Genomic DNA, 14,233 nt, shown 5'->3' with positions numbered 1-14,233 from the left:
TCAGTTTTCTTCTTTTCTGAACATCTTTCAATCCCAAAATATTTACCACATCAAACAATTGAGTTATTTTCTTTATATTTTCTAATCTTTGTTTACCCTTATATTTTTATTTTCAAAATAAATTTGAACCTGAATGTCTTACATGACTCATCAAATTAATTTTCCGTTTTAAAAGCTCCATAAAAGTTTTTCCTTTTGTAATTCATTTTTAAACCTCATTACATATTCTTCTATTTATAAACCATGTTTTAAGATCTATTCTTTTCTTTTCAGGTTTCCTAATTTCCCTATTCCATTGTTATAGAGATTGACATTACATAAAAATTGCATCTAGATATTTTTAAGAATTTTTTTAATTCATAGATACTTTTAAGGGCAAGTTTATGTTACGAAAATTTCCCTCGTTTGGATCATATGTTTCTTTACAATCTAAAATAATATTTAAATGTTGTTATAAATATTATTAATCTATACAAAATAATATAGCAACTGTTTAAACCTCTGATTTTTAACCTTGAATGTACAATCTCTAATTTACTTATCTGGAAAATTGTTGAATGTGAAGTAAGGATTAAATCCTAACCTTAGGAATCATAGTTAATAAATTTATTTTATGAGTCTTTGCTTAATGATGATTGACAATTACTAAAAGATAATGATCAAAGCAGTTGATCCAAGTAAATTTGTTTTTTAATCAAGAATATATATTTATTACAATTTAATTATATATATATTATTATTATTATTATTCTCCTTAAGCTTTACTTTACTATCCAAAAAAGCCACCTGTTCATTAACTTAGTCTTTATTGACTTAAACTGTTTAATATGTTTATGTATTAGTTAATTCATTTAAATAAAAAGCATTGTCAGGTAGGACAAAAATTGAGTTGCACAGTGCAGTAGTATGCTCCATTCTATGATATGAGCATGAAGATGAAGGATGCCAAACAAGATATAGAAAAACTATGTAAAAAAAAGAATAAATTTTTCAATCGATGAAGTAACCAGATATTGTAAACACAGTTTGGATATGCAAATCTTCAAGTCAAGGATTACCAGCAAGACGGCAATCAATTAGAAAACCAAGAACAAGATGAATAAATGATTCCATTCCTGGAAGAAGGAAGTTCAAAACAGGAACAGATGGAGGTATATTATGAGGACAGCAAATGATATTCAGGGCTCATAATCTCAATAAAGTAAAGTAAGTATATACTGTTATGTTTAAGAAATCATGCTTAGAGGCTGGTTTGACAGTTTTACCAGTGGTAGCATCACTACAAAGCATAGCCTGTACTGATGTAAATGAACTAGTTCTTGAGTTATGAGGTAGGATAAACAGTTTCTTCCCTCACTTTAAACTGAATAATTCTGTACGGAGATTTATGCAATATGTAAACCAGAGTGCTTACTTCAATACACCAAGCACTGAAAAATAATAACTAATCAGCCAGGAAAAAGGTCTAAAGGTAATTTTTTATTATTATTTGTTAAAAAGCTTTCAAACTTTAATTATTCAAAAATAGATTCATCATCTTATAAACTGATTAGTTGAATGTATACTTTTTTAATTTCACTTAATGTAACTTATATTTCACTTAATAATTTAATTTCACTTTGAATTACCATTCCTAATTTAGTTATTAAAACCAGCATTATCTTGAAAATCAAAAATAAAATGACTGAAGTAAGAATGAGTTCAAGATATTTCTGTTGAATGATAAGGAACTCAAAGACAGATACTCGTATATTATATATTTATATATCTTTTCCCTTTGTGTTTTCTCCTTCCTCCCCAACTTTCTTTCTCTCTTTCTTCTTGATAATGACAAAGATTTCCCTTTAGAATGATTCAACTCATCAACAGTGCAATTAAAACTTTCAAATGGAACTTGAGAGTACAAAAGATTTGTGCACTTTATTACTGAAAATTTTAACTAATTATTGAAAAAAAGGCATAACTAATTTCATTATAATTTTGTCTTAAAAATTTATTTTAATGAAAGAATAAGAAAATGAATTATTACTTCTTAGTAAGTAGTATTTCCTTTTTAAGTGGTTTAAAAATTCATTCATTTCAAGCTGGTTGTTAAGAAACAAAAAAAGTGCAGATATGCAACTTTTGTATGTATATCCTTTCCTTTCACGCTCTCTTTCTTTTTAATATATACACTCATACAAATTAATTAGAAAGTTCTTAATCATTCATTTAAAATATAGTTTTAAATTATTTGTATTTTGTTTAAATTTCTTACACAATCAGTGCATTCATTTAAATTCTGCGTTCATCTTTACTTGAGTTGAATTACTTTATTTAATGAAAAACCAGTGATGCTAGTATATCTTTTATTTTTAATTACAGAATGTGAAATGATATTTTAAAAAATATTTGTTTTCCAGCAAAAAAAAATATACGAGTACATTTTTTTAAGTTCTTTGTGAATAATAGAAATAAATACAAACCTTCCAATGCAATTTTTACCTCCCTGTATGAAGTAAAGGAAATATTGTGATCGTAAATAATCTCAGATTTCAGTTTCAATGGAAATATCGATTTTGACCACCCCTGAATCCATTTTGACTAGTTTCGGAATGACATCTCGTCATGACATCTCTTGGGCATGTCATGACATCTCTTCGTATGTATCTCACATTCTCAAAAACAAATTGCCATAGGATGTTGAAATCTTGGATTTAGGACTGTTGCAACATCTAGTGGTGCACCTCCCCTTTTGATTGGACCAAAAGTGTCCAAAAAAGCCCAAAATTCAAAAAATTTGGATTTTGGCCGGTTTCTTGCAATAATAAGCCCTCATTGAGAGCTTTTTAACGATATATAATAAGTGATACTTATTTTCATTGGTTCCAGAGTTATAGCCAGATAAAATTCTAATTAATGAAATATTTGGATTTTACAAGGGGAAGGCACATTGGTTCAGATGTGACCTCACCTCCTTTTTTTAAATTTAAATACATTAATTTATTAATAATTATTAACCTCTGATTGTAAAAAAAAATTACAATAAATAATAATTCAATAATAACAATAAAAAAAATATGAAAAAATTAAGAAATTATTAATGAAATAAAATTTTATGTTCTCTCATTTTTTTAAAATGTATATATGTAATTTAATAGGTGTACAATGAAGTCATGTGGTGTTCACATCAATTTTTTTTTATATTTATTCTAAAGAGATGAATTATGCTATAATAATATACAAACTTTCTTATATTGCTAGCCATGTAAATCAAATTTGGTTCATTGCCTTACTTTTTAGTCTACTCTGTTCTTGTCTGTCCACTACAATATGCTCATCTCCTCTGAAAAACTGCAAATCCTCTCTCACAACATCCTCTCATCTGTTTAGGTCTTCCCAAAACCTCTCTCTCTCCTCGCTTTCCTCACACACAAACATGTTCTTTATAAAACTACTTTCCTTCTCAGCATATACCCACTCAGTCCAGCTTTTCATTATTGTTAGTATATCTACCTCATTAAAAAACCCTTGAATCTCAATATTTTTTCCTATGCTACCCACTACAATTTATTGAACTACTTAAATTGTTTTGAAATTGTACGAGTTTGTACATTTTCTTGCTTAGTGTTTTGCTAAGATCTTTGACTCCATATATAAAACTTTTGCTAGTCTGATGACTGGCTTATATATGTGAATCTTGTATTTCAATGACATCCTTGAAGTAAGCATTCTTATCACAATATTTCTGTATGTGTGTATTTAGTAAAGTCAGTATTTCCTCTTTTATATTACTGTTCATTTATCATAATACTTCCGAAATATTTAAAGGAAGTTTATGTATTTAAAAATCTATCGTTATAATTACAACTTCATGTTTCTTCATCATTATTGATTTTATTTTCTAAATTTATTTTCAATATTACTTCCATAGCTCCTTATGAATACAGCATCCTGCAGAATCTCTATCATCATCTTAAAAACTGTTAGTTTTCTATTTATTTAATTTTATCCTTTTTAGAATATGCTAATTATAAACTTGGTAAATAAATTTTCTTATTCCCAAGTTCATTATTCAAACAAAATTTCATTACAATGGCTTAGGTTAATGTAGTTCATGAAAATCATTTGACATCACTGCTGTTTAAAACTTGAAAAGGAATATCTTGTCTGACAAAACTTTTGCTGACATTATTTTAGACAGTAAGTATTAGTTATTCAAATGAGATGTTTGCATATAATAAACACAATGTAATATTTAGTGTACATGTATTCAGGATTGCACTAGAACAATTATATAATAATTGTACATCCCTTGTGTATGTGTTTATGAATATATGTGTTACTATCTGTTACATTTAATATTTTAATATTCTAAGTCTAAAAAAAATAAAAAATATAAGTATAGTATAATAATAAAATTTTGTCATTACAGATGGTACAGAGAAGGTGTTAGAGACCCCATTGACTCGGCTGTACGGACTACAACAGAGATGGGTGCAACATCTGTTTTAACACTGAAACTGTCCAAAAATGATGATGGTGCTGTATACCGTTGTACTGTTTGGAATAGAGCTATGCCAGCTGGTACTAAGTTGGAAGCAACTGTCACACTTAATGTTCATTGTAAGTTTTCTTACTTTTATTTAATCTTATTTTGTTATTTTTGAATTGAACAGTTTTTGTAACATTTTCATTCTGTGTCTTAGGAAAGTAATTAAGTATTTACTTTTATTTGTTTGATAATTAAGAAAGTTTAATAAGAAGTCATCTAAAAAGAAAACTTATTTCCTTTTATGACAAAGAATGTCTTACTAATGAAGTTACAAAAAATTGTTTAAAGTTGTAAAATCAGATTATATTATTTTAATTACAACATGTATTCTCTATTGTTATGTTTTCCCTACGTTGAAAAAATTTTTCAGTAGCTCAGTTAAATCATATCAGTTTTTATATTTATTAATTTAAATGTGCTTCAAATTTATTTTAATTATTTTATAATTACTTTTAATAATTGACACATATATTATTTTAACTTTTGTAAATACTTTTCGTATATAATGTTACGAAAATCTTGTATAATATGTGAATGTATTTGAAATACACTTTTCAAACATTTTATCATCTCCCACTTGATTTTAATTTAGATTGTTATGTAGTCCTTCACATTAACAAATAAATGAAACAATAATCTGATACATGTTTATTACAATTGGTGCAAAAGATAGAAAAGATATGACGTAAAAATAATAAAACAATGTAGTATTAAATAAAATAGCATTTAATTAAAACTTACTTTCTGTATTACCTGTTTGACAAATTCTTTTTGTAATAAAATACCCTGCATCAACCTTGACAGTTGTCAGCCATTGATCACCCTCTTGTTTGTTGTTGACACTGGTTATGAAAGTAATTCAATGCTTTATCAAAGAACATGTGTATTTTGTAAAGTTGTTATTTGAAATGCTCTTCTTGTTGATTTTAGTATATCCAGTGTTTTAAATTTTTACTAAAATATATATATATATTATTTATTATTATTTTATATATATATATAAAATAATCTTTTTTTTACAGCTTAAAATATTAAAAATCAAAAAACCTTAAAAGTGTTTTTAGATATTTATCTGAAAAGTATTTGCAAGCCTATCCATATAGTGAATAGATCTAGGGAATATTTCATTTATATAGTGGGAGTTGGGGAAAATTTGCAACCATTGTTCAAATTTTTTTATATTTCTTCACCCCTTTCAAGGTCAAATTTCAAAAATCTAAAAATTGACATAAATATTCACATGAAGGTAACACCAAAAATCAAGTTGATATCTTCATTTTTATTTCCTTGAACAAAGTAAAACAAGTATTGTAATCCCAAAAAATTTCAGATTTCAGCAGAAATATGCATTTTAACTGTTCCTGAATCAATTTTGATTAGTTTTATCATGACGTCTGTATTTACATATGTATCTTGCATAACTCAAAAACGATTAGCCATAGGATTTTGAAATTTTGGATTTAGGACTGTTGTAACATCTAGTTGTGCACCTCTCATTTTGATTGCAATCGACTGGGCCAAACAGACTTCTACAGTCAGACTTCTAAATAAATTTGGATTTTCTACTTTTTTTGACTGCAGTATTAAGCCCTCCTTGAGAGCTTTCTAGCAATATATCATAAGTGGTACTTATTTTCATTGGTTCCAGAGCTAAAATAAAATTTTAATTGGTTCCAAATAAAAATATAAAATTGGTAAAAATTAAAATTAAATTTAAATTGGTAAAAATATAAAATAAATTAAAATTGGTTCCAAATAAAATTTTAATTAATGAAATATTTAGATCTTACAAGAGGAAGGCACATTGGTTCAGATCTGGCTTCACCTCCTTTTTTTAAATTTAAATATATTAATTTATTAATAATTATTAACCTCTGATTGTAAAAAAAATTTAATAAATAATAATTCAATAATAACATTAAAAAAATATGAAAAAAATCAGAAATTATTAGTGAAATAAAATTTTATGTACTTTTCATTTTAATTCAAAAATTTTTACAATTAGAGGTTAATAATTATTAATAAATCAATATATTTAAATTAAGAAAAAAAGTTAAAAAAAATATATGTATATGAAGTCTGATTCGAACCAATGCACGCATGGTTACAGATCCAACACGTTCTCATTTACACCACATAACTTCTTTGACCGATGTGAAACAAAATTAATACATAAACTAATTTAAAATGCTGATATGGACAGAACAAAAAATGTGATGTATGTGGTGTTCATCACAATTCAATTGTGTAACTGTCCTCTTTATTAAAGAATTGTAGGATCATATCTCACTTTCAAATGAAATAAGTTTAAATGAAGTGCAGAAAAAAATGTGTACATGTAATTTAATAGGCGTACAAGGAAGTCATGTGGTGTCCACATTAGATTTTTACTGAGAAATTAAAAAAATAGTCAATTTCATGGTTACTCCATTTTAACCCTTTAAATTTGAAATTTCAAGAAATCCTTTCTTACTGTGCACTAACACCATAAGAAGAACATGAATAAAAATTTTCACCAATTTATATTTAGTCGTTTTTGCTGGACGTTGACTAATCAGTCATCATATATTTTATTGTTTTTTAAATTATAAATTTTTTTTTTAATTCTCATTTACTCCTAAACATTTAGGACTTGACTGTCATGATTTATATGTAGTTTATAAATGTTATAAATGGGGTATTTCTGTATTTAGTTTTATTTAGAAAATACATGTAGAGTTAATCAAATTGTAATGTATATATTAATAGCATGAAAACGAATATGAACTCAGAATCTTTCTCACCCCCCAATTTTTGAAAAACTTTTAAATTTTAATTGAAGAATTTTTTTCATTTTTCAACATATAGTTAGCATTTTAAGCTCTTATATTGTATTTTGTTAGCTCAATTTTTATTGTTTAACTTTGTTAACATAATTTGTAACCTATAAATAAACAATACTAGATAAATAATTAAATCATATCATAGTCATATTATGACATATTTGGTGAAACTTGTCATAATATGACAAGTTATCTAATACTGAAGAGTGAGCCTTCATGGACAAGATTAATCATATCTGTGCAGGTCAAAACATGTAGCTGAAAACATAGTTGTGTTGTTTGTATTAAGCACTGGATTTAGGAATGAATTAATTTTGTTCAGTCTTATTGTTGTCTTAAGTTTGTTAACAGTGCAGTGTCATAATGCCTCAAAATTGTGTAAATGGTCTGGATGTCTTTTGTTATGTATGTGGTGAGTTTACTGTAAAATCAAATAGAAAACACATTACACCTTTAATTAGAAAAGCATATCATTTTGTACTTTCAGTGTAAAATTGGTGATCAGGATAAGACATAGGCTCCTCATATAGTATGCACAATTGTTCTGTTTACTTTTAAGAGGATGGCTGAAAGGTACATGGAAGGAGCCACCTGTGAATGTATGTTTCGAAAGCAGTGTTGAAGAATCAGGCAGTACTGAAGAAGACAACAATGATTTTGATTTTGAATTATCTTCCAATAAACCACATCTTATATCACAAGGTGATTTAAATGAATTGGTTAGGGATTTAAATTTATCAAAAAATCAAGCTGAACTGTTAGGATCAAGACGCAAGGTTGGAATTTACTTTAAAAAAATACAAAAATTTTGGCTTTCGAAGCTGACAAAAAGAACTTTCTCAGTACTTTATTGATGAAAATAATTTGGTTTATTGCACAAATACTGATGAGCTGATGTTGCACATAGGACAACTTCATAAACCTGACGAATGGTGTCTTTTGAAAGATTCATCCAAGTATAGTTTAAAATCGGTTCTACTACACAATGGTAACAAATATCCTTCAATACCAGTCGCTTATGGTATTAATTAGAAAGAGACATATGATGTGATGAAATACGTTCTTGAAAAAATAAATTATAAAAAACATAGCTGGAACATATGTGGTGATTTGAAAGTTACTGTTATTTCGTTAGGTATGCAGTTGGTCATACTAACTACATGTGTTTTCTTTGTGAGTGGGACAGCCAGGCTAGGGATAAACATTATGTTACCAAATAGTAGAAGAAATGAGACAACTAACTCCAAATGGGAAAAATATTTTTACCCCTCTCCATATCAAGCTAGGACTAATGAAAAATTTTGTAAAAGAAATGAAGGATTGTCCCAGAATTTTGTACATCAGGCAGAAATTTCTGAATGTAAGTGAAGGAAAAATTAAAAGAATATTTGTTGATCCTCAAATAAGAGAGTTGGTCAAAGATGATGTATTTAACCCAATGTTAAATAATGTAGAAAGTGCAGCTTGGGCTTCATTTAAAGACATTTGCAAAACTTTTCTTGGCAAACAAAAATCCGACAATTACCATGATACTGTTAAGTAACTTCTTACTTCATACAGAGCTATGGGGTGTAATATGTCTTTGAAAATACATCTCCTCTACTCACATCTGAATTTTTCCCGGACAACCTCGGAAATGTAAGTGATGAACATGGTGAACGTTTCCACCAAGACATTTCAGTGATGGAAAGCCGCTACAAAGGGAAATGGAATACTAAAATGCTAGCCGATTACTGTTGGGAATTAATTTGGGATGTTCCTGAGGCTATTTATAAAAAAAAGCATCAGCGAAATCCTTCTAACACAGGTATGGCCATGCAAAATTATAAATTTTACTATATTTTCCCTTCATTTTTTTTTTAAGTGAAATTTACTTAAAACTAAGGGCGATAAGAAAAATTGTATTTACAAATCTGTAATGTACGCAAAAACAGCAATTCAAGAAATAGTATCACACTTAGAGAAACATTAATTTTTTTTTTTGTCTATCAGTGTAATTTATCCGATATTTATTACATATAAAATTTATATAAACTGTTTTTGCATCTTTTTTATTTTTTCATTTTAGATTTTCCAAGAGTTGAAATCGGACCTGAAAATCCATTAAGAGTTGAAAGAGATGGAACAGCAACTTTACAGTGTAATGTTGATTCAAAGCCAAGAGTTAGTAATGTTAGATGGGCAAGAAATGGAAGACTTATTGCATTAGCATTTACTCACACACTGCACAAAGTTACATTACAAGATGCAGGAAAATATACATGCACTGCTGATAATGGTCTTGGTCAAACTGGTGAAGCTGAAATATTGCTTGACGTTCAATATCCTCCACATGTAAGTTTTATTTTTGAGCGTTAGTTACTTTAAAATAATATTTGTACTTATGGTAAAGAAAGTAACATTATTATTTTAGTACTTCAAACATTTCGTAATAAATAATGGTCTTAAAACTGAATTTAATCATGCTTAAATGAAATTTAAGATGTACCAACAGTTGCGAAGCACAAAGCTGTAATATGCTTTTAGTTAAAATCATTCAATAATTTAATTTATTTAAGTTTAATTTATTTACGTTAAATATTTAATTTTTGTTTTCTTTTATGCTTTTCTGTTTCAAAGTTCCTGTATTTTTTCCTAACTATTTTTTGGATATTTCTTTTCTAACTTCTATCCTGTGCTAGAGTAGAAAGCAAAATCATTAACTTCAAAGATGATGCTCAGTAAAATTTGTTATTTTATTATGATACATACCAAATATTTTTAACTTACAAGGATTAAAGTTACCTGAAAAAATTCTACCAAAATACTGTAATCTTGTTGACACATGTTTTTACAATACATAAAATAAAAACACAAGTAGTGAAGAAAATGAGGATTAAAGTGGGTTTCCTTTAACTTCTTTATTGGGCCAAATATACAGTTGCATATGAGTTAGCTAAGCTTACCAAATTGTTGGTATTGTTTAGCCTACAAGTGATATTTTCACTCTGTTTATCATAGGGGCTAGCTATCTAATGAACTTCACTACTCTCAAAGACTCTGATTGGAACCTCTTGTATGTCAAGTGCTTTAGATGGCTTATAACTGTTAGGAAGATTGGGACAGATTGTGCAGAAAGGGAGAGATTCCTTTGTACAACTTTCCCAAATTAATCTGACCCTTATTCTTAATTAATCTGACCCTTTCTGTTACATGCAGCGATTCAACTTTAAAGGAAGCTGGTTTATGTATAATACAGAAAGAATGTAAATAGAAAAATTAATTAAAATATTTTTCTCATTTTGTTTTTCTTTCTTTGTGATACCTCTGCTGAGTACTTTCACAGAGATCTTTGAATCTTAAAAACTTTATTTTTACAATAATTTAATTAAGAATAAAATTTTTAAATTGTAGATGTAGATGTTTACTATTTCAATCAATAAAATAAAAAAGTACTATCTACAAACTTACCAACAGAGATAACAAAAAAAGAACTAGCACAAAATGAAAAAATGTTTTTATTAATTTTTGTAAATTAATATATTTTGCTGCTAGAAGGTAATTTTTTAAATAAATAAGCTTACTTTATTTTCAAATTTTTTATAGTGATTTTTGTTTAATGATTAATTCACCAAATAAGCTCAAAGTTTGTGCCATTGGAGTATGAAATGGAAATTTTGTAGCATATAAATACCATCCCTGATCAGGATTAAAACCTGGGATCTCCATATGAAAGGCAGAGATGGTACCACTCCGCTACAGAGATCAGAGGATTTAATAAGATAGTTTCTTTAAAAGAAATTAGAAATTTTTAACGTGATTCAATTGTCATTTTTGTTATATAATTTACTAGTTGAGATGAGCCAATTTTTGTCTAGACCATAATTAATATAAATAAGATCACTTTAGATATACTGATATGTGCAATATACTCATCTTTAAATACATCCATATAATCGTATTTTAATTTTAATAAAAATTATAGAATAATATAGATATTATTTAGTTTGTAATATATTAGATTAAAATAAGATTGATTAATTTTCAATGTGGTTTTGACCAGGTGACAGTTGAAACAGGACCAGGAGTTGCTAAACAAAGAGAAGCAGAGGAAGGGGAAACAGTGATGATAAAATGTAATGTATCAGCCAATCCTCCCCCAATAACAGTTGAATGGACTAGAGAAGGTCGTCCAGATTTCAGACAGCAAGGAGATACATTAAAATTACATAGAGTTTCAGCTGATTCTGCAGGAACATATACTTGTAGAGCAGTAAACATATTAAATCTGTCCTCTGTATCAAGACAAAGAGTAAACAGAGTTGGTAATGCGTCGATTACATTACTTGTACGACATAAACCAGGTCAAGCTCAAATAACACCGGATCGACCTATAGCAACTGAAGGTTCTGGGGTTACTCTAACATGTTCTGCATCACCTCCTGGTTGGCCAGTACCACAGTATAGGTGGTGGAAAGATTTAGAAGAAATAAATCCATCTTCACAAGTTCCAGCCCAAGTTAATGGACCTAAATATAATATCCCATCAGCTCATCTCGGTAGTGAAGGAAAATATCATTGTCAAGCAATTAACGAGATGGGACATGGTGATATTGCTACTGTGGTACTAACAGTACATCAGCCCCCAAGAATTGTTTCAAAGTTGCAACCTCATGTTACCAGACGGTAATTAAGTTATATGATTATATTAATATCATAGTTTTATTATTACATATTTTTATCACCTTGGATAAGGTAGTTTCTTATAATGACTTTGTTCCACAACAACTGGAAGAAATTAAAATAAATGAATTATAAATGAAATGACAGTGATCATACCCACATTTTTAAAAAACACATAACTTAACTTTTTTCCTGTAGATTACCAAAGTTAAAATCACTAGATCCAGTTTCAATTATTTGCTGAAAGAAGTTATTAGTGATTAATGATTTTAATAGTTCTGCCATTTAGGATAGATAAAAAATTAGTATTTAATAAATTTGCAGAAATTTTATTATAGATTTAACCATGATTATAAAACTGATCCAATTAGTGATGTATTGCATTCAAATAATTGTTTAGGAACACTTACAACATGACAGTACCACATCACCAGAAATAATTTGAGAAACCATTTTCAAAAGTTAAAATATGATAAAATTCTGAAGGCCAAAACCATGTTTAAACTTATTCTTTATATAACTGAACTTAAGAAATTTTGAGGGAATTTTTCTTGGATTAAGGTTAATATTCTGTAAATCTTCAGTGTTACAAAATGTAATGCTTAGTTAGCTTATAATGTCCAGTAACTAAATACGTCAATTGAAATTTCTTTTCATATATATTTATTTATATGAAATAACTAAATATCTCATTTAATAGTGCTAATACATTTACATTACTCATGTACCTCAATCTTTTCAATTCTTTAATATCTAACCAGTGCATAGTTAAAACACGCTTAGTATATTTGAATATTACAATCAATTTGTATATAAGTTTTAAATGTGTGTAAGTGTAAAGTAAGAAATAGACAAGCATCTGAATTCCTTAATCCACATAAATTTCATTGTATAAATATTATTAAAAATGTTAAAATAGAATAAATTATTTTTTAGTTGATATTTGAATTGAACACAAGTTGATTTTTTCGTTTCGCTAATGCATTCCTTTATATACAGCAATGATTTTTAGATCATTCTTTTAATTTCTATTCAGTATACTTCTGATTATTTAGAAATAGACTTATATTCTTACATTGTACTTTATGTACATAACAAAAAAATATTTTATTATATTTACACAGATATGTGCTACGAATGTTAGATATCATTGTTCACAGAAAATGTGAGTCGAACAGTGCTCACGATCATTCCCACTATTCTAAATACTGTAATCCACAGAATTACATTACGTTAAATAAAATGCACTGATTCACTTGTTCAAATGATTATTTAATGTTTCTTTGTTTACTTTTTCATATTTAGTTATATTATATTATTATATTCTTTACATTGTTGTGTAGTATTTTATAATAAATAAGATAAGATGAACGTGTTTCTGTCAAGTTATGAAGGAGAGTGTGAACAGTGCAATAATATTAATAAATGTATATATTAACATCAGCTGTATTTAGGCTAACTAGAAATACAGCTGTCAGAAAGAAGAAAACAAGACAGTACAAAAATATATCATAAGAAATATGTAGTAAATAACATAGAACTGAACAATTTTAACCAAAAATGATGTAGGCAAACTGAACATGAGATAATTTCTCTTCCAGAACTCTCATAGCCACTCTCAAGATAACACACATTCATTGTAAGCCTTTACAATGAAGAATGAGGCATGTAGTAGTGTCACATTGTTTTCTTCACTGAGCCAAAAATACTGTCCCACATCAGCATGTCAAATCCTAAAAAATTCAGGAGATGAATAATAAAAACAATATCTTCATTCTATTAATCGCAAAGACTGGCTGCATTGTATACACTGATATCAGAGAAAGTAACTCTGACTTGTATGTCTAAATAAAAGATTACAATTTTTCATAATGATACTATTAACAATAGAAATAAGTACCTAATTGTAAAATATACACGTAGCATTTTAGTGAATCTGTTGTGTTAATCTATAATAATTGTTTATTTTTTAATTTTTATAGCATTGGTGATTCAGAGTTCAGTGCCATGTGTAAAGCTCAAGGTAAACCAAAACCTTCTATCCGTTGGTTAAAAGATGGAAAAGATGTTTCCCCTAAGTTATATGAAATTTCAACAGATGAATCTGAAGGTAATATCACAATTTTTTAATGTATGAGATTTATTCCTTCCCTTCTTCTTCTTTACAATAAGTGCAAGACACAAACCTATTACACTGTATCTTGAAAAGCACCCC

The 14,233-nt window shown here is 27.7% G+C and overlaps 1 protein-coding gene across 2 annotated transcripts in view; it reads left to right on the top strand.

Moving 5' to 3' along the window:
* ed (hemicentin protein echinoid) overlaps positions 1 to 14,233 on the top strand; it is a 640,582-nt gene that overhangs the window by 609,530 nt on the left and 16,819 nt on the right. For both annotated transcript variants that reach the window (XM_075368225.1, XM_075368224.1), the window contains exons 4-7: positions 4,415 to 4,605; positions 9,425 to 9,690; positions 11,399 to 12,021; positions 14,001 to 14,128. In XM_075368225.1, coding sequence (XP_075224340.1) covers positions 4,415 to 4,605; positions 9,425 to 9,690; positions 11,399 to 12,021; positions 14,001 to 14,128 — 1,208 coding nt within the window. The remainder of the gene's footprint in view (positions 1 to 4,414; positions 4,606 to 9,424; positions 9,691 to 11,398; positions 12,022 to 14,000; positions 14,129 to 14,233) is intronic.

The sequence above is a fragment of the Lycorma delicatula genome, chromosome 6 (assembly GCF_047948215.1).
Source record: "Lycorma delicatula isolate Av1 chromosome 6, ASM4794821v1, whole genome shotgun sequence".
Taxonomy (NCBI): domain Eukaryota; kingdom Metazoa; phylum Arthropoda; class Insecta; order Hemiptera; family Fulgoridae; genus Lycorma; species Lycorma delicatula.
The sequence above is the reverse complement of the archived record's forward strand: the minus strand, read 5'-3'. Positions and strand labels throughout refer to the sequence as shown.